A 22025-nucleotide genomic window follows, 5' to 3' on the forward strand; every position below is an offset into this window, starting at 1 on the left:
ACATTTTAAACTGACAAATTTGAATCATGGACTTGAATTGATTTTTTTTTTATTATAATATAATCTAAAAGATCTAATTTTATCAAAAAAATAATGAGAAATAAATAATAAAACAAATTTAGATACTATTATCTTAATCTTTTTATTTAAAATTTACAATTTATGACATACTATTAGGTAAAATTATTATTTTTATAAATAATTATTTGTAATAAAAAATTAATTCATGAACATATTAGTTAAAATTAATGATTTTTATGACAGATTTAAAATTTTGGTATATGTTAAAGTAATAGTAAATGAAAGGAAGCTATGTGAAGAGACTCAATTGAATTTTTTAGAAAAGATCGAATGGGAAGTGACAAAATTGACCCGACATTAGGATTAAATTAGTGTGATACATGTTCAAAAATCAAAAACTTGTCCATCTTATTCATTACATGCAACTGGTTCCGGCAAAGATATATTGAGAAAATTTTGGAAAACAACATTAGAGTCTTGAATATTATTTTAACACAAATATGAGAACAAGTAGCTGTACATACATAAATAAATGTGTGTATATATGGAGAAATGATTGAGCAACCATGTAAAGATGTGGAGAAATAATTGAGCCAGAGATGGTGATTTAGTGGATGAGAACAATGTGCTTTTATTTTAAGCTGTATAAAAGTAGGGATTGTTTGGGTGAGCTTAAAATAAGTGCTTCTTACTTAAAATAAATAAGTGGAGTAGAAGTTAGAAGCAAGATAAGACTTATAAGTGATTAAAGTATGGAGTAGAAGTTAGAAGCAAAATAAGACTTATAAGTGATTAAAATGTTTGGGAAATAAGTAGAAGCCTTAAAACAAAAGCTAGCATTCCTAACTTTTTATAAGTGCTTCTTGACTTATTACACAAACAGTACGAATAAGTGCTCATAATTTATAATTCAGAAGATGGATTTATAAATCCTAAACAAATACCCACCTAATATTAGAATAGAAGGTGCGTGTATCATGTGATCACGAGCGACGCCTACACAATCTATTTTTTATACTCCCTCCGTCCTATTTTAGTTGTCACATTTGGTTTTGTGCCGGTCAAATTGACCAAACTTTGACCGCAATTTATTAATATTTTATCAATTGGAAAAATAAAAAAAAATATATCATCAGAAATAACTTTTAATCTACTTTAAAATGTAATTTTCAGTTTTTTAAAATAATGAAGAAGTGACTTGTAATCTTTGGTCAAAAGTTAGTCAATTTGACCAACAAAAAAGGAAATGTGACAACTAAAATGGGACGGAGGGAGTAGTACGTTTCTTAAGACGACGGCTAACTAACGGCTGCTGCTCGCCTAATTAAATCTATACCGTTTTCAGTTAGTCTTAAACTCTTGATCATTTAATTGAGTTTGAAAATGTTGGGAGCGAAACTCCAAAAAAATTCTAAGAAGTGCTTAAGAAAGTTCTGGTTTCATGTCGCTAGTGTGTTCGACTGAATTCATATTCGACCCAAGTGGTGTTAAATAATAATTTTGATTTTGTGATTGAATTTTCCGATTAAATTTATCGTAAAAAAAACTTACAATAATTTATCTTTGACTTGATGAAATGTGCTTTGTCATATAAATTTCACATAAGTTTTTTATAACATCAATGAAATGTGTTTTGTATATATTTTATATAATAATCGTTTAAGATCTCAGATTAGATTCAATAAATTTCGTCATCTAGTTAAAATTAAAAAAGAATTATTATATTATATATTTGTGACGAACGTTAAAAAAATCCGTTAGGTAATATACACTACTCTCTCCGCCTCTTTTTAGTTGTCACATTTGGTATTGTTCCGATCAAACTGACCAGAATTTTATTAAAATTTATTGATATTTTATCAATTGAAAAAAAAAATGTCACTGGAAATAACTTTTAATCTATTTTAAGATGTAAATTTCAGTTTTTTAAAATAATGAAAAAATAATTTATAATCTTTGGTCAAATATTAGTCAATTTGATAAAAAAAAATGTGACAATTAAAAAAGGATAAAGGGAGTAATGTTTTACAACAATATTTAATAGATCTTTTAATGCACTGGCATACTGAGCTACCGCACTAGAAGAAATAAATAAAATATGGCGGAGTAGCGAGCACATATAAATTCTGTGTCAACGAAAACGAGTTGGCATCATATATTCATATCAAACTTAATGAAACCAAGCATGTGAGCTGATTGCATTTCTGTCAAAAAAAAAAACATGTGAGCTGATTTGATCCATAACAACACTTTTGACCAATTCGTTGCTTCATGAGTACTCCGTCCGTCCCGCTAGATTGAATACATTTGGTTTGGACACGGAAATCAAGAAAAAGTGTAAAAAGTGAGTAAAGTGAGATGAAAAATGAGTAAAGTGGTGGGACTTATTTATATTTAATGATATATTTGAGATATTAGAGGAAAATAGTGGGTGTTTATATTATTATAGAATGGAGATAGTGGGAGAAAAAAGTGGATGTGATAGTGTTTTATATTATTAAAAGTTACTATATTTGGATAGTATAGAAATGATGGTACATTTCAAAAGGGAAACTGTATAGAATTGATTGGGACGTGATTGGGACGGAGGGAGTATATTTTTTTATTCAATTTAGCGGGCGTTGTATCCACGCGTAGTATTTACCTTCTTAATCCGTTGCTTGTGCTTCAATCCTATGGGAATCCCCTCCCTCTTAAAAAGTCAAACAATCATAAAATAATAATATAATAATAATAACGTAGTATGAGAAAATAACTTTGGGTGATCTGACCTAACATTATAAATATAGATTATATTTTAGTTACTCAAGAGTGCATTATGTACAATAACATCCGTATTTATTTATATGAGAAATATTAATATCAGTTAATATTATATTAGTATTATATGAAGTGTCAATATAGGAAGTGTTGTTTTTTTTTAAGAAATAAGAGTTTAATTTTTTGGAAAATTAGTTAAATATGTAATCTTCTGAGAATAAATACTTTTTTTGTTAAATGATGAACCTGTTTCTTAATATTCATTTCTAAAAAATATAGGATTTTTTTAAATATTCATACTTTTAAATTTATTTTTAAAAATACGGTCAAATTGCAGAAATTGCAAAACCTGTAAGAAACAATTACTCTTCATGTTATTAGCATTACAAATAAGGTTATATATATGATTTCACTCTGTTCTTATAAAAAAAGGTTATTGCTAACATATTTCGCAAAAGACCCTTGAATATATAAACATGTACTCCGTACTTTTTGGAAAATAAATAGTTATTTTGACAACAAATTTGGCCAAACAAGTTGATGATCTCAAAAAAGATTTAGAGGGGTGTATTGGATTAGGATTTTAAAGATTTTTTTGCATTTATGAAATCCGAGGGTATTCGATTGAGATTATTTGAAATCCATTGAAATCTTGAGGTATTCAATTGAGATTTTGAATTATGCTACAAAATCTGGTGGTATTCGATTGAGATTTTAAATTATGCTTTAAAATCCGGTGGTATTCTATTGTGATTGTTTAAAATCCATTAAAATCTGCTGATATTCAAATGCTGATGGATTTTTTTGGATTTCATAAAATGATGGATTTTGTGGCATTCTTCAGTGTATTTTAAGTTTTTTGAAATCTCATCAAATTCAACAGGATTTTGAAGTATTGTGCTTATATCCTATAAACTCTGCGACATTTTATCAAAAATCCGCACAAAATCAAAATCACATACAATCCATTAAAATCCATTTGACTAAAAACAATACATCAAAATAATCGAATACACCCCGTTAATCTTTTTGATAATGAGTCATAGATTTCGGCAACTTGTTCGAATATAATAAGAAAACAAGTTGATTCGGACTTTCAAGACTCGATAATATGACACCATGGTGCTTGGATCTGGTCTAACTCACATTACTAAACCTCAAACCCTTCTATTCTTCTTTATATATAACTCCATTTCTCCCCCACTTCTTCTACCAATCATTTTCTCATTTATCAAACCTCTCAAAACACTACTTATTCCCAACCTCGCACGAATCTCTCCTCAAACCTCTCCCCCGAATATCGAAAAAATCTCGAAAATTCGATAAATTTTGTAACATGTTGAGCTCACTAGTCTGCGGAAGCGGGAGTTTCCAAGACGAAGATGATATTGAACTTTCGGAGCTGCTCAGATCATGCTCCTCGTCCGCCAAAAAAACGTCGAAAATTCTGGGAACCAGGCACAGCTTCAGCTCGAAAAGTAAGGACTCGAAGAACCCGTATGCGGATCGAGGGCTGGATAAATTTAGTGCACTTTTAGCGGAGCTGGATTCGAAGAGACAGAAGATTTACACTCAGAAAGGCTCTGAAGATATTTCTCTGCTCGGCTTTGCTTATTCGAATTCTTCGGATTACAAGCCTATTGTCGTTAGAGTGCGAGACAAGAAACCAATCAAAACATTGATCAAAGCACCAGTGAAGCTGGCTGATCGGAGTGATTCTCAAGTTTCGAAAAATGTTGTCGAAAAATCTGATTATGATTTGAAGCAAACGAGAGCAGAATCGAATCGTGTTGATCAGAAAAAGGCGAGTCCCGAGAAATTCAGACACGTGAGTGTCGAGTATCTGACACGGCCTTCTTATTATGTTCCGGTGATCATAATCTTGATTCTGTTGTTCTTGGCTATTTTTGGAAAGTCTTTTGCGATTTTGTGTGTTTGTATAGGATGGTACATCATTCCTGCAATCAATTCAGACATCGCGAAAACAAGCACAGGGAGGATCAAAACGAAAGATCAAACGAGTCACAAGACGAAGAATGCATCGAATTTTAACATCCGTGATCATCGGAGAACGCCGTCTTCGCCTACAAGTGTTCTTACAGGAAGCAAGTCACCTCCTCAGCATGGATCTCCCCTGCATCCCAGGAGTCTTACATGACAACCTATACAGTCTTGTTTAATTTTTAATTTTTTTTAAAATTTTTAGGTTGGTCGGAGATGGATGAATCTCGATGTTTAACATGATCAGCTAGAAGATTAGTGATTATGGGTTGTTGTTTGTGTTCTTGAATGATTTTGTAATTAGTTTTGTTGTTCAAGTGAAATGATGATCACAGCTTGTTAATTAGGTTGTTGTACAGAAGTTGCATCTCTTTTTCCATGTAATGACTTTGCAATCAAAGTCTTTGATACCGTGTCGTGTGTTCGTTTATCTTGTTAATGACTACATGGGACGACTTTTCAATCTGTCTCCTTGACATGTTCTAGACTTGTATTTCGGCTCCTTCCAATTTCTAGGCACCTTGAACATCATCTTTACAAATATAACCACTCTTTTTTTCACTTCACATTTCTAACCACCTTAAATCTCGGGCGAACATGTTGTGAAAGTGCTGTTATGTTCGCCCCTGACAAGGGAGAACATAACAAAGGGGACGTTATATGTTCGCCCCCCACAGGGGCGAACACATAAGGGCATGCACGCGGACAGAAAAGGGGTTGCTGGGTCGGTCTGAACAATTGTCTGTGTAATAATGACATTAGCTTAATTTTCTCTCATGTTTTTCACAATCAATTGTCTACAGCCTCCGGGGAGCTGCATTTTCATGCTGTACGTTTTTAACATGCCGTGTTTTCTGAGGGCTTTGCGTAGTAATATTAATATTTTTTTATATTTTATTAGAATTTTGTTATTTAATTTTTATTAGGAAAAATAAAACTTTTAGTTTTGGTCGTTAAATTAAAAAATTAAACATAAGTGAAAAATAATCAAATGAAATTGGAAGGGATTATAAACTTTTTATTAGTTTAAATTATATGAATATAAGATAATTTATGTACAAGATCAACAAAAACTCAAATGAGACATAAATGCTAGAAACTAATACTCCCTCCGTCCCCTCATTTGTTTACATTAGGGGGCGGGGGCTCGACACGCATTCTAATGCTCTCGTAAAACGTAGTTCAATAAATTATTTCGAACTTTTTTCTTTTAAATAAAAATTTGTTATTTATATTTTTATATAATAAAGAAAAAAAATTAAAAATAAACTATAGAACTATGTTTTATATACGCATTAAAATGCGTGTCGAGCAGTGTGAAAAAACCGTAAACAAATGAGAACAGAGGAGTATCATTCCCCCTCCTCACTTCCTTTAAATTTATCCTATACTTTGGTTAAACTAATTTCACAGACTTATTTAAGAAAAAAAATTCATATTCATTAATATTTATAGTGTAAATATTTAATATGACTTTAATATTTTTTATTTATAAAGGTGAATTATTTCCCCCCAGAAAATACATATTTAAATACTTTTAATAGAGATGTATATATTTTTAATTGTCTGTCGAAGTCTTAATTTTCTCTAAATTATACGCAATTTTAGTTAAAAACATTTACAAGTAAAAGTGCTCGAGAAAACCATAGATAAGGAACATGAATACAAAAGTACATGTCAGTTGTCACCAAAAAATTCCAGTAGGTCCTCCTGTTGCAAATTGTCAATATTGGAAATCTCTAGCGTGCATGCCCTTATGTGTTCGCCCCTGTGGGGGCGAACATATAACGTCTCCTTTGTTATGTTCTCCGTTGCCAGGGGCGAACATAACAGCACTTTCACAACATGTTCGTCCGAGATTTAAGGTGGTTAGAAATGTGAAGTGAAAAAAAAGGTGGTTATATTTGTAAAGATGATGTTCAAGGTGCCTAGAAATTGGAAGGAGCCCTTGTATTTCATCACTCATGATGGGTTGGATCAGATTTCGCCCATCCGAAAGAATAGCAGACAAATTATTTTGGGGGGTTGAATATTTTGGGATAGGATTTAGAAATAATCTCAACAGCTTAATAAGTCATGGCATAAGCTTCTAGAACTCACATGGGCTCGCCAACTAAGACCAATATTGCCGTATATCACAAGTAACTACTAACTAGAACTATTTTCTAGGTACGAAAATATTTCAGTCAGTGATTTACTGCAAATATCTAAGGATAACAAATAAAAATTACATGAATATGGAGAATTTTAAGACATCACTGCTAAATCACAAATCAAATGTATGTCTAACAAAATCAAAGGTGTCTGTATAGGCCATCTCTCAGAAAATGTTCTTGTTTTGATACTTATCTTCTTTTCTTTCTTTGGATAAGTACCAACTTTCTGGAAAAAACCCAAAAATAAACAGCTACATATTGGCAAAATTAAGAGATACAACTAAGAAATTAATGAACATATAATACAACACAGAATGCTAAATCCTAAAGCTGGATCTTCTCTGGTCAATTTTCAGTCTGGAAATTGGCTTCCTGGGCTTTGACCCGCAATCACTAAAAGATGTTTCAACCACATCTTCATTCCTGTATCAGAAAAGAATAAAAAAAATGAATTTAATCGTGATTGTTTCTTAGTTATTTTGAATAAAGTTAAATAACTGCCAATTCATATAAAGTAATTATATAAATACATTTACATCAAGACAAAAGTAATCATGTGAAAACAAGAAGGCGTATGTGATGGTCAAAAAATTGGCAATAATAAGTGACACATGATAGTTAACAGCTGTAACATGCACGGGCCTCCAAGGACGAATAAGAGAGGTCGAGTGTATTGGTGAACACCTGATGATGGACATAAAGTATAAAGCACAATCAGAATATTTAAGAGACTAAGAGAGGACATTTGTTTCCTACCTTGAATCTCTTTGGACGCCCTTTCTCGGAGCTAAAGCGAGAATTGTACGATTGTCCATCTTCCCTGCTATATCTATTGGACGGCATCCATCTATCAGTTTCTTCTGGTTGGCTTCTAGCATTTCCGAATCCATCTTTATCCCAAGTAACCTCATAATCGGCCTTTAAACGAGATCCTTGCTGCATATTATGTAAGGTTAATACATGACCAGAGTAATATAATGCTTATAATATGTTTGGAATTAATGACATGGGGCATGATGAAAGAGAAAAGTTTATGTATACTGCACTCTAGCGAGTACACATTTTTTCCCACTCATAAGGTAGATACTGGCTAGTATACAAATGAGCAACATGCATATATATAGATACAGCAGCACTCGTAAATGAGCATGCTTAAATCTGTACAACAGATATGCATAGATAACAAGTATGTTGTAATTACATGTTAATGCAGGTCAGAAATTAAACAAGAAAAGGAAGAAAATATATGAATGAACCGCAAAAAAATTACAAGCCCATGATATTCCAACAGCAGAAGCACTACCTCTAGGATTTCTCAACTATTGAAAAGAAAATTTGTTAGGTTCGCATAAGGAGAATAATCTTCAAATTCACAAAATCAAGAAGAATTCTTTCAATTATAAAAAATTGCATGTCCTCGTATATATATAATGTGCACACACATATACTTATATCGTGATTGGCGCTTTGGACAAAACTCAAAAGGATTGTGTTTGTACATAGACAGCTATTACTCTCCTTAAAGGGACATTGAAGTCAAAGCATGTAATTCCCCTCAAAACCAGTCCAACACAAACTTGTGAAAGAAATAATAATAAACATGTAATATGTAACAAGCGTTTACTATCAAATAAGTGGTAAGAAACATTCAAACAAAGAGCACGAGGATGAGCACCCCCTTAAAGACCACCATCTACAAGCTACACCCAACCAAAAATTAGAAGGCTGAAATCAATATGATAAAAGCTAACTACCTTCTGCAAAGAACGGCCACTTAAAACCTTCAAAGCATTGCAAAAATCGCTGTATTCTTTGTACCGAACAATTATCTTACAATGTAATCCCGGTACTGTATATCCATCCTCTTCATCCTCAAGATTACATGTATCATTGTCCTCTTTCACATCAAGAGTCCTACCAATGGGAATGGTTCAAAGAGTTAAAAGGCAAATTATGGGCAATCCATCACAAAAAAACTCTACTTCAAATTTTTATTTTTTTAAGACTATGGCAATCTCCAACGAATTACTGCAATTTCAGTTACTGGCCTGTATAGACTGCACCTTACTAGAGATGTTGTATTCACCAGCAAAGGTAACACGTACAACCGTGCACCGTATAAAGCGAAGCTAATTCCATTATTTTTATAATCTCACCTTAAAGTATATAGAATGTATTTTCGAAAACTTACTGCTAATTGCAGAGCTTACATGCTACAACAAATTGGCTTAATTTACTTGCCGACATAAATGGAAAGAGCATCGATGAAAAATTGAATTTTAATTTTATTTGTCAACAAAGTAACACGCCGAACTGGGTCTCTGTGGAAAAATGAAACATTTTCAGAGTCAAACAATTATGGAAGTTTAATACAGAATCTATACTTTAAAAAACAGAACAATTAAAACTTATAGGAATGGATGTAAGGAAATGTTGCTGTACTGGATCACTGAGAATACCTTATCTCCCCAAGGGCTGAGAATATCGTATGAGTAACTATCTGTGAGGGCCTGTCAGGTACTAGCGGCTCAACAAACCAACGTGTTGGAACACCTTTCAAAATAATTGTATCAGGTAGTCGTCTCCCACCTCTTGCATACCCTGCATACAATTAATATGAGTCCTTATTCAACTTTGCTTATTTGTGATTTTAATTCAAATGTTACATAATAAAATAATAAGGCCATACACACAAACAAAACACTCTGCACTTTCATAAGCCAGATGACGCAATGGGCAGACCTGGAATGTAGAAGATCATCACATTTTTCTTTAATAGCTCCGCTATTCCTCCTCAAAATCATTTAAATCCCTAAGCATCTTACTGTCAAGCCTCAACATTTTACATACCATTAAAGTCATCCAAGTTTTATTCATACAACGAAATTAAACTATTCATCATCGTGGCTACATACACGTTGTCTCTAACATATTAAGATCAGAAAAAATTACTCATATAACTCGATCATTCATCTACTAAGTTGCTACATTACATTACATAAAATAAATAACCCTACATTATATAAATTAAATTCAATTATAATAACAAAAGAAGAGAGAAATCCCCCTAACCTCGATTCCCGAAGGCCGCAAGCTCCTCCCACTCCTTCTTCATCCTCTCGAAATCATCACCCACCGGAACCTCCACACTCAACTTAAACCTATCCCCCACAATCCTCATCTCCATCCCATCCATCTTCTCCACCGCATTCTTCCTCCACTCCGCAAACTTCCTCTCCAAGACCCTACCTTTCTCCTCCTCCCCCTCCTCCTCTTCGAATTTCGACAACTTGAGAGAGGCGAAATCCAAATCTCTGATAATTATCGTGCCGCGAGCGACGGGGTCGTGGCGCTTGCGTTTCTTGAGGTCCTTGAAGGGGACGATGTGGAGATCGGGGAGCGGGAGAGAGATCGAGAAAGAGGATTCGAGGAAGGAGATGAGGGAGGTTTTGAGGAGCCAGGTGTCGAGGGGGGAGACGGAGTCGTCGGCGCGGTGGAGAGTGAGGAGGAGTTTGATGCGGGGAGCTAGGGTTAGCGAGTTGGGGAGAGCTAGGGTTTCGGTTGGGGGGAGGGGTTTGGGGGTGCTCATCGGAGATGTTGAGGGAGAAAGCAGAGTAGCAGCAATGAGAGACTTGGTGATTGTTTTGTAATTCGATTTCTTGAATTTAATAAACCCATGGAGTCGAGGCGAATTTGATTTATGTCGTGCAAGAATCGAATTGAGTAAAAAGTATTTGAATTGGAAAAAATTAAATACTTAATTAATATTTAAACTTTTTATGAAGTAAATAAATATAATGTATAACAATTAATAACCAAGTAATTTATTTTTGTATTTTTATATATTTTTTATTAAACAAAATTTATAGCAATTTTTTTGGAACAACTTTTTCATTTCAATTTAACTTAAAAATGGAGTTTATATTACTTGTAGAGAGATTAGTTCAGTTTATAATAATAGATATGATTAAAATATCATTATAATAATAATTTAAGTTAAAAAATTTATTATAATAATTTTTTTGATAAGAAGTCTCCTTCGTTCAAATTTGTTGTAAAGTTTCGCCTTTCTTTTTTGACATTTCAATATGGATTTCAATATGGATATAGTTTTGATATATTTAATCTCCTATTTACAAATACAAAGTGGGTAAATGGAGACAAAAACGTTAAAAACTAGATGTTGGAACCGAGCTGTCATATGAGCGAGTCCTGTAAGTATATTTCAGTTGAAGAACGAGTCTTCCGCGCACAAAACCGAGACAGATTAGATGGGTTGCTTTGGGTGCTTTGATGGTGGCCAGAAGCAACAACAGAGGAAAGAACAAGAGCGTTTAGCTTCCCAAGAAGCTCGTGCTAAAGCCGCTGAAGCTGCACAAAAAAGGTATCGTTTTTGTTTATTTCTTATTCAATTTGGTCAATTTTTGTGCATTTATCTTGCGTTTTTAGCTACTTTGTGTTGTATGATTGATATTGGTATTCAAGATGAGGTTTTTAGGATATGGGTTTTGATTTTTGAAGTCTGTTTCTTTAGGTTGAATTTGGCGGAGTTCTGCAAGAAATTGTTATATGTAAATGGGTTATTCTAAAAGATGCATAAATATGCAAATGAGTTCGAAGTTTCGATCTTTTTAGAGTTTCAATTTGCCTTATAGTAATATGTATAGGCACAATGTTACCAAGCTAGGGTCATGATCAATTGGTTTTCTATAGGCACAATGTTACCAAACTAGGGTCACGATCAATTGGTTGTCTAAAATTCTTGGCGTAATTGATTTTAATTACCTCTGCCAGTTTTAGCTGTGAAAAATTTGCTTGAAATCGACATCACAGAAGTAGAAAGTAAGCGTACGCCAATGCTTTGCCTTGCTGAGCGGCAAAGGAAACAAGAAATTTTGACCTCAAGTAAGTTGTGTATACCCTCCTAAAAGAAAACAGATGCATTTTTTCCCAATTTCTACCCTCTTAGTACAGGCCAATCTTGTGCAGTGGTGGGAGTAAATTCCAATAGTGTTACTTTTCACCAGGATCAGATAAACATAACCAAAACTTTGCTTGGAAGTATGTTAGGAAGTCGGGTTTTATAAGATGAAGTACTCCTGTGTAGTTTAGATACATAAATTAAGCAGTCGAGTACCGTGGTTCAAGGTTACTGTTAATATAATTTAATTTTCTGTGTATGAGTTCATCAATTAGCACAATTGAACACTGCGGGGTCACCCAAAGGCATGCTAGTAGTAGTGTGATATATGGTAACCACTCTTAAATGAATCAAATGTAATAATAAATTTGACAGTTGAACGGGATGCTATTGCTACTAATTATATCCCTATGCTGGACACTTTTTGTTATTAAAGTATTTATCTGTTAGTGAACAATTGGTATTAGCTGCAGTCTGATGAAGTCAATTGTGGAACAATTGCAGGCAAGAGGAATTTGATAAGTCCGCTGCAGGAAGAGCTGCACGTGCACAACAAGCTGCTATTGCTAAACAATCGGCCAACACTAACAGAGGCGAACCAGTTCTAAAGGTATTATTGTCAGGCATTCCTTTTTTTAGCTAAAAATGCTGCAGCTAATAATTTTTAATGCAACTGAACTTGATCCAAATTTCAAGTATGTTTCCTGCTTAGATGCGTAGTAGGGTGCTGCTCCACTTTTTTAGTAATTTGACAACAAAAGTTGATTCCTTATTAATTGAATCTTTCTTTCGTACATACAGTGGCAGATGGGATGACTGATGAGTGAGCACTCTCAGTTTTCTTTCGACTATTTACTGTAAGCATACATTTCGCCTTATTAGTTGTTAATATATGTGGTTGTGTTCAATTTGATTCTCCTTTTGTTTGTATTGGTCTTATGAATTTGGACTTTATTTGTAGCAAATCAACATTTTAAATCAATGGGTCCTTAAATACCAATTGTTGCACCAGTTACTATCTTGCATGCATCCCCACAGAAGCTAAGATCATATTATCTTTGTCAACCTTTCTTGCAACAAGTTCAATTTAGAATGGTAGGTTCTGTACTTGGTCCATACTCCATCCATAATTCCTCACCATTTTGTTGTCTTTTGTGCAGTGTATATCGGAGAAATAATGATCATGTGCATATAACAATCTTTTTAGCGCCACAAAACCTGAAATTTTCAGGATTGTAATGTAATCTACAGTGAAGGCGTTTTTTCCCAGAGCAGTGAAGGCGTTTGTATGTAAAGCAACTGGTAATAAAAGATGAAAAGTGTGGATAGTGTGCTTAAATTAAAGATTTTGTTCTTAGGTTATATGTCTCCTTTACATTGTTTGTTTTTAATATACATTGGGGTTAACATACTCGACATAAAGCTTTTATTCGATTGATACTGCTTTCTTCATCCCCCATCTCTTTCATGATTTATGTTTTTGGATTGCAAAATTTGTTTTTATCTTCCTAACCCGATTATGTATATTATTTAAGCATAGGTAGTAATGTATAATTTCATGAATGATGTTAGTAAAAGAGTGTCTCTGTCATATTGTTTTGTTTTCAAAAGAATTATCTGGTATGTGACTAGCCCAACCTTGTCGGGTTTTTAGATGAGGGCTGTCTAGGTGTGACGTGATGTTTCTGAGAACACAAGGGCTGTTCTTGGTCTGTAATAGCTGGCAAAACATATTGAGGCAATGTTATGCTACAAGAGTGCAACTACAATCGTAGTTCATAAATTAACTCAATAACGATTTACAACTCTATGATTATCAACATGATGCGGTAGGCTCTGAATACTTCAAGTGCTATGTAATCCACAAAAATTTACAGCGCAGCTAAAAGAATGATAACAAGACACGATCTAAGCTCAACTAACGCCTATATTGTAGAGATAAGTGGAAATTGCTGGTCACACGAAGCTTTGAACAGGCGCTGAGAGCTTCAGCTCATGTGCAGCCTGAAAACAGTCTGCTGCTTGCTGCAGTGAGCCTTCTCTCTTACAAATCAACCCCAGCTGAAGCCATGCCTCGTCGTTAGTAGGTTCTAGTCTTAAAGCACTCATTAGGAGACTTCTTGCAATTGGAAGTGTTTTACTGCCCAATCTCATCATCACTTGTGCTGTTGAAACAATACTCGGGACATAGTCTGGTTCTATAGACAGTGAAATGGAAAAGGCAACAAGTGCTTCCTTGTATAGTGCTCGAGATTCGAGTATAGCACCTGTATGGATCAAAAACATATATGAATGTTAACTTGAATATTAGGAAACAGGATTTATGGCAACTGCACTCTTAGTCTCTTACCTGTTGTATGCCAACACCTTGGGAAGTAAAAATCAATGGACTTGGCTTTGCCTATACAAATTTCAGCATCGCGCCATGAGTCAAGATCCGCATAAATCTTTGCTAGATCTAGCCATGTTTCAGTTTCTAATTTTCTTTCTGATGAAACCTGAAAATATGTAGACAATTTTTCATAGGGCAATTGTTATTGGTTCACAACTCTAGAATTATAACACAAACTGTAAAAGCATATCTGATGTCTGAAACCAAGATATACAAAGCAGCAATCAGAATTTCTTTACTTTCTGATAAACATGTTATAGTAAAAAATAAAAAATCTTTATGTAAAAGCAATTCTACTATACTGTATATACCTGAGATTTCAAGTCTTTCTGTTGAGGCTCTCCTTGTGCACGTATCAGGGACAGCAAAATTCTATAGGTTTCAATTGCTTGCTTGGGTTGTTCTTGAGCGATTTGAAGTACTGCTTTCAATCTAAGAAGTTCCACCTGGTCAATTTTTTCAGTCTCATCGAAAGCAAGGTCAGCAATGGTTTCAGCCTCACTGTATCTTTGTTCTGCAGATACTACTAGAGCTAGGAGTTTCCAACCTTTTCCAGAGCTTCCAGCAACCATATCAGAATATATCATTGCATTATCGAAAGCTGCAGTAATGTTTCTTTGCATAGCATTTTCCAAGCCAAGAGTAAACCTAACTTCAGGATCTTCACTATGAGAAGCCGCGGCAAGATTCAGAGAGCTTATGGCTTCTCCATGGTAAAAAAATCTCTCAGAATCTGAAACTGAAGTTCTTGCTGCATTACCATAGCAAACACCAAGAAATCTATATGCTAGATACTTGAAGTGTTCGTTCTCATGATTGGCCAATTTTATCACTTTACGGACCAATTCAATCCCTTCAAGAGCATGTTCTGGATTTTGAGAGCACAACTTAGCTCCAAACAGAAGTGAAGGAACATGAGTTTTGTGTTTCGCCTCCGAAGAACCTGCAATCTTCTTCGAAAGATTTATAGCAGCTTCATTCTGTCCTGCAGCGCTGTAACAAAGAGCAAGAAAGAACCACCTCTCAGCTCGGGTGAAGGTCCCAGGAAGTACCTGTTCAAAATGCCCTGCCAAAGATTCGAACTGTCCACACATTGACAGTGCAAAACTCAGATGATCGATAATTTCTGGATCCCACATAATTTCACAATACATCAACTTCTTCATGAGTATATACAACAAAAGTATTGCTTCTTCGGTGTTATTTGAAGGGGTACTTGGATTCCATATCTTTAATTGAGGAGGAAGGCTTGCTTCAACACCTCCATAGAGTAGCATGGCAGCTAAGTTCTTCTGTACATTTGCCAATTTATGTTGGTCCAAGTTCCAGGGCTTAACCAGAGTTCGTCTGTATGCTATTATAGCCTCATCCAGAAAGCCTGCATCTATCCAAAGCTTCGGAAGCAGCTCAAGTGCTTTGTGAAGCATTTCCTGCAACTTGCAATCTTCATTGAAGCCTTCAGGCATTCCACCGGGAAGGGCGGAATCAACTATGTCCAAGATTATTTTGCACTCTCTAGCAGCCTCTGGTATATACCGTAAACATTTTAAGAAAGATTTCGACATCTAACAAGGGTTTTTCTCTTTTCTACATAAAAAGAGTACATAAATAAAAATAACCACTGTATGGGTATAATGTTGCCATACCTTTAACTTTCCCAAGTTCATTTAGTGATTTTGCCTTGAGTAAAATTGCTTCAAGAAGTAAACTGACTGAATGCAGCGACATTACACTTGGCTGTACATTATCACTTTTAGACCGTGACCTTGGTTGTTGCCTCGTTCTCTCAGCAATCGCCTTAGTCATACTCGGAGACAAAGTCTTGATATCAATTCCATTGAACACCTGTAATGCAGCATCAAAGTTTCCTCTCTGGTATTCAAGTCTCCCCAACAAAGCTCTAGCTTCCTGCAAATGACCAATGTCATACACAACTATCCAAATTAAGCATCATCAAGCAAACAACGATCATTCACTCACTTAAAGTCGTTTAATTCACACCTAAAACCTCCTCACCATTAGCAACTAAAGTAATCATTCTTGTAAATTATCAGCATCAATAACTGACCTCATAATTCAACGAGAGAGCCTCTTTTAGCGTAGACTCAGCTTCATCCACTTGGGCCTCTTCCAACCTAGACAATTCCCAATCTACAGTCCCAGTTCTCGATGAAAGTCCACTAGCTGAGAAATCCCTTGTTGCTAACGACTCGGGCGACTGTGGAACTGCTTCCTCAAACTTAAATTGCTCCCCTGAGCAAGCACACAACATCTTCACACACAAGCCCTCCTACGATCTTTCGACAATGACTTCAAGTCCTCCTAACAATGTATGTAAAACAAAGTCTTCTTATCAACACAAACCCATTCTCTAAATCTATCAAACTACATAAAATAATTCAAAAATAGAGGCACATTCAAATGCTACCTAATTTACACAACAACCCATGTTAGCAGAACATGTATACTAAGTTAAAAACTAAAAATTTCATTAAATATATACACACAGCAATGCTCTACATCAATAAAGATCTATAAAATGCAGAGTCAATCATTTATAATTAGGCCAATAATGAGTAAAACAAAAGAGAGAGACAATGTAATACGAGAGAGAGAGAGAGAGAGATTGGAGCATACCCAACAAGAGCATAAAAATATGCAAGAATGTGTGTGTATATGTGTAAGTATAAATGGGGATTTGAAATGAGGAAATGTTGAAGAGGGGGAAGACGAGATTTGATTTGAATGAAGTGGTTTTAGAGATCTGGGCTTAAAAACCCAATTATCATCATCATTGTTATGACTATGATTTTTACACTTTTATGAACAACAAGGGGGTGCTGAAAGTGGAAAGAGCTTTTGTGTAGTGTTGGGATAGGGGGCAGGCAAAGGTGGTTGCAGCTGTTCATTTCCTGTGTTTGATATACTGTTGAAATTAATATTTCACAATTTTTTTGGTCTCCATTTTTCCCGCGGAAATAATTAGAAACGGATTTTGCGACAAATTTTCGAGTATATAAATTTCTTCTTTTCATGATAAAATGATAATGTCGCAATTTTTTATTGTAACGTCATTATATTTTTTTAATTGAAAACTTTAAAACACATCGTCAAATTGGTTTAGGAAATTATCAAGATTACATATTTTTTTGACAGAATATCAAGATTACATAGAGATACCAAATTCACTGCTTAATTTGAAAGTGAAATAATTTTGTAAAAATGTTGAATAAATACGGCAAGCAGGTGAGGTTTAGAGCATTGTTTTATGAGGATGCGTGGAGAAATGAGACAGTAGAGAAGGCGTGGACCAACCAATAGCGAGAGAGGAGAATATCTGTAAATCTGTATACTCCTACTACACAAAAGTGAGTGAGTGACAGATGCAACAACTTTTGGATTGTAGCACAGCAGGCAGGGATAGTGAGTAGTCTTTTTACGCAACTCTCGACGTTGAAATTATGCAATCTACTTGTTCGCCTCCTCTCTCCTTCACATGTTGCGCGGAATATTAACGCAGCTGTAATTCGAGTCGAGCTGCTCGGTTTGTTTAATTTAGTTAGAACGTGTATATATCTAGTTAAAATCTGGAATTGAACATGTATTGAACTCGATTGACTAGGAATTCCGACTCGATTTGGTTCAAAGTCGAGTATCCGGTGCACGAGGGTTTTGTCATCAAATTAGGACCACGTGGAAACAACAATAAGAATTAACAAAAAAGTAAGAGCTCAGATGAGGTTTAAATATGGTTAGAGTTAGAGAGCGGTGAGTGATAAAGATAGAAGAGATAAAGAAGAGGTCCACAATTCTGATGCATTACTCATACTAGCCACTAGCGATGTCCTACTCCTCTCATGCGTTGCACAAACACCAGGCTTCGTAAATAACAAAGCTAATTATATATCACACCCTCTAACTATCCTTTAAAAATAATATTGTATCCATATTTTGAGAAGCTCAATTCGCACTTTTTATCTTTACATTTCAATAACGATACTTTAGTGATATGTGTATTAAGTATTAAAAATATACACTATTTTAAATTAAAGAATAAATATTATGTGATATTTATTATAAATGATACTCCCTCCACCCCAAATTACATGAGCTTGTTGACTTCGGGCACGCACTTTAAAGTCTATTGACTGCATATCTATATTACTTATTTTTGAAATTTTAATTTTGCAAATAAAAATTTAAATAAAAAATTTTCATTCACAAAAGAAAAATTTCAAAAATAAATTCGGAACTATACGGTCAATGCACCTTAAATTACGTACGCAATGTCAACTAGCTCATCTAATTTGGGATGGAGGGAGTACATAAATTTATATATTGAATAAAATATATAAATTTTAATTTTTTTTTTTGGAAAAACTGATCACAAAAAATTTAAAAAAATACCATCAAAAAATAAATATAGTCTATTTTAATATATAACTTTCTATTTTCTAAATAATAAATTAATATTTTCTAATAGTTAATTAAAAATTAGTCAATTTGACTCCTCGAAAAGTAAAAAAAGACATGTAAATTAAGACGGAGAGAGTGTTTTAACGTATGTTAACGGAATTTACATGAGGAGGGTGCATATCGTTATTAAAATGTAAAGTTAGGAAGTGCCAGTTGAGTTTCTCAAAATATGAGTATAATATCATTTTTGAATGATATTTAAGGAATGCGATATGCAATTATCTCGGAATAATATTCCAACCTGCTTAGTGCGCACCGTTGTGTGTCAGTGACTCAGTGGCATACTGGCCTTCGGCATTCAGATATGTTCGACTTTCGTTATTATTTTATGTCACGTTGGGCCTGGCCCAGGCCCAGATTGAGGGCGATTGTTTTGGGCCCAAAAATTATATCCTCCATCTAATATTTCATCCCGTTTTCAAATACTTGAAAAACAAATATGAAACTATTCATAACACAAAGAAAATTAAGACTTTAGAAGTTAGTGAAAGTCCAAATTTTTTTATCAAAAAATTTCTTGTCAACTTTTTAATTTAGTATCACATTTTATATTTTTTTAATATATAAAATTTACAAACAAGACAATTTAATTGAGATACTGGGATATAAAAAGCCAATTTCATATACTCCCTCCGTCCCACCCAATTCTTTACATTGGGTTTGGGCACGGAGGTTAAAAAATATGTATAAAGTAGTGGAAAAGAGAAGAAAGAGTGGGTGAAGTGGTGGGACCCACTGATTTTTAATATATAAAAGAGAGTTAGTGGAGTAAAAGTAGTGTGAAAAGGAAGGAAAAGTGGGAAAGTGGTGGGACCCATTAACTATTTTAGGAAAATTTTGTGATGTAAAGAAATGGGTGGGACGGCCAAATAAGGAAACTGTAAAGAATCTGGTGGGACGGAGGGAGTAAGATTTTATATGTATATATTATAAGGGTTTGTCTAGTGTGTGCCCATGGGCACATGCTAAGCACGGAAACTCATAAATTTGGTGTGTTTTGATTGGTGTGAATGCAGGGGGGCCATCATTATTAAATGGGTGTAAGCCAATCAAAATAAGGAAAAGATATCAAATTTTGTGCTTATTGTGTGCCCATGTGCACACCATAGAAAAACCGATATTATAATATTAAGATCGCTGTAATCATTTCTTCATCTCACCTAGAGTCTAGAATACCTTCCCCATCAGTTTGGTGAGTGAACGTGTTAAATTTTTCTTTCTTTTTTGCTTTTACAAAAATTAACTTCTCTCAAGCAATTAAGTATATCTTTTTTTAATAAATCCTGGTACAAGTGTCAATGGAATACATGATCAGAAGAACACGAGAAGTCTTTATCACCCGTTTATCTCGTCAAGTTGGTGATGAACGAGTTCAGTTTTATATATATATAAATTATTATTATGTGGGTGTTTGGCACGGGCTTATAAGCCCGACTTCTGGAATTATAAGTTAGAAGCACTTATTTAGTACCGTTTGTATAAGAAGTCAAGAAGTATTCAAAAAAAACTACGATTACTAGCTTTTGTCTCACGGTTTCCACTTATTTCCCAAACATTTTTATCACTTATAAGTCTTAACTTGCTTCTAACTTATACTTCACCTTTTTACTTTAAGCAATAAGCACTTATTTTAAGCTCACCCAAACGGTCCCTTATATATGCTTGTTCTCTTTTAGCGATAAATATTAATATTTAATATTATCGAAGAAACACCTTATCGCTAGCCATAATTATCAAAAATATTGTTAATCCAGTAGCACACTTTTCTGTTAGCGAATAGCAAATACTCCGTATAGATTAATAATATAATTAATCGAATAAAGCTCGATTAGTTTAATTAAAAAAACCAACTGTCAATTTTAGTGGGATGGATGTCAGATATTAAATATAGTACTATGGTTCAGGCGTTAAAATGATGTTAATTTTCAATCATTGCTTTCACCATTTAGTAAATACTTTTCCTGTTTGTACTTTTCACGTTTGCCAATACACATTTTTGATCGTTAATATCTTTCATTTCGTAATAGCATTAAATATAAAAACTTCACTATATTAAAGTACTTGTGAACACGAATCTAACAAGATTACTCATGACTATATTTAGTTTTATAGATTAGATGTAAATTAGTAATTTGTCTCATGCTATGAACAGTACCGACATCACAAACAAGAAAAGAAAAAAGAAACGGAAGGAGTAAGTATTACACAAATAACATGAGCCAATTTCATATGAGATATTGTATGCATAATTTAAGTGGTAGCAGTTTGATCACCAAGTAATCATTTCGCAACAGAAATGACTTCACCACCGTTAGAAATGTATGCACATCTCCGGTCTCATCTTTATCGTTTGCTCCATGTTTATCTTCCTTTCAAGTTTCTTCTAGTATACTCCCTCCGTCCCCCTCATTTGTTTACATTGGGGGACGGGGGCTCGGCACGCATTCTAATGCTCTCGTAAAACGTAGTTCGGTAAATTATTTTGAACTTTTTTTTTTCTGTATAAAAATTTGATGTTTAAATTTTTATACAAAAAAGAAAAAATTTAAAAATAAGTTATAGAACTATGTTTTATATGCGCATTAAAATGCGTGTCGAGCAGTGTGAAAAAACTGTAAACAAACGAGGGGGACAGAGGGAGTACATTTCGTCGATTTCCCTCCTGCCATGACTCGGTCAACCCCTCTTATTCAAACGCACACTGATTTATTGTTGAAGTTCAAATTTAATGATGAAAATTGTCATCATATTTGAATTATAAAATATATTTAATTACAATCCTTTACTCGAAATAATAGATTATAAATATGTATTAAAAATATGTATGATTTTATATAAATATGTTATTCTTTATAAATGATTGGATAACCAAAGTGGTGGGCTTATCATATGTTATCCTGGACCCCATACTAATTTGTAAGATATACGGGTTTCTTATAATCCTCTCGATCATTTTAAAATATAAATAATAAGAACAATTTTCCCAATATTTTATCATAAATCCTTGTATATTTATTTGATTTCTTTCAAAGATAAAATATTTCATCAAGATTCTTATACGGTCCTTAAAAATGACAAATTTATGTACAATTTTTTCGACATCACTATATACATAGTCTTTTATCATAATTTTCGTAATTTGTAACATACTTGTGATCCAATTTTGAATAAAAACATTATATACTCCCTCCGTCCCACCAGATTCTTTACAGTTTTCTTATTTGGCCGTCCCACCCATTTCTTTACATTACAAAACTTTCCTAAAATAGTTAATGGGTCCCACCACTTTCCCACTTTT

General features: G+C 33.9%; 4 protein-coding genes across 5 annotated transcripts; 2 read left to right on the top strand and 2 right to left on the bottom strand.

Moving 5' to 3' along the window:
* Window positions 1-3912: 3912 nt before the first annotated feature.
* Window positions 3913-5125, top strand: LOC108224655 (uncharacterized). Its single transcript, XM_064080534.1, has one exon. The coding sequence runs from the start codon at window positions 4118-4120 to the stop codon at window positions 4937-4939; it is 822 nt and encodes a 273-aa protein (XP_063936604.1). The 5' UTR covers window positions 3913-4117; the 3' UTR covers window positions 4940-5125.
* Window positions 5126-7068: 1943 nt separating this feature from the next.
* On the bottom strand, window positions 7069-10590 carry LOC108224476 (uncharacterized). Its single transcript, XM_017399114.2, has 5 exons — window positions 10011-10590; window positions 9398-9539; window positions 8693-8852; window positions 7695-7874; window positions 7069-7361 (listed from the first exon to the last, which is right to left on the bottom strand). Exons 1-5 carry the CDS (start codon window positions 10525-10527, stop codon window positions 7356-7358), a joined length of 1005 nt encoding a protein of 334 aa, XP_017254603.1. The 5' UTR covers window positions 10528-10590; the 3' UTR covers window positions 7069-7355.
* A 448-nt stretch (window positions 10591-11038) lies between these two features.
* On the top strand, window positions 11039-13311 carry LOC108192969 (uncharacterized). 2 transcript variants are annotated; one of them, XM_017359517.2, is made up of 4 exons: window positions 11039-11322; window positions 12364-12469; window positions 12661-12716; window positions 13020-13311. In XM_017359517.2, exons 1-3 carry the CDS (start codon window positions 11210-11212, stop codon window positions 12673-12675), a joined length of 234 nt encoding a protein of 77 aa, XP_017215006.1. In that variant the 5' UTR covers window positions 11039-11209; the 3' UTR covers window positions 12676-12716; window positions 13020-13311. The 2 variants fall into 2 exon arrangements, with proteins under 2 accessions (XP_017215006.1, XP_063935984.1); XM_064079914.1 differs by lacking the exon at window positions 13020-13311 and adding an exon at window positions 12821-12839 and having other exon boundaries at window positions 11093-11322.
* Window positions 13312-13607: 296 nt separating this feature from the next.
* Window positions 13608-17119, bottom strand: LOC108192968 (protein NPGR1). Its single transcript, XM_017359516.2, has 6 exons — window positions 16889-17119; window positions 16320-16573; window positions 15898-16159; window positions 14563-15776; window positions 14210-14357; window positions 13608-14126 (listed from the first exon to the last, which is right to left on the bottom strand). Exons 2-6 carry the CDS (start codon window positions 16521-16523, stop codon window positions 13816-13818), a joined length of 2139 nt encoding a protein of 712 aa, XP_017215005.1. The 5' UTR covers window positions 16524-16573; window positions 16889-17119; the 3' UTR covers window positions 13608-13815.
* Window positions 17120-22025: the final 4906 nt, after the last annotated feature.

Source organism: Daucus carota, chromosome 6, assembly GCF_001625215.2.
Source record: "Daucus carota subsp. sativus chromosome 6, DH1 v3.0, whole genome shotgun sequence".
Taxonomy (NCBI): domain Eukaryota; kingdom Viridiplantae; phylum Streptophyta; class Magnoliopsida; order Apiales; family Apiaceae; genus Daucus; species Daucus carota.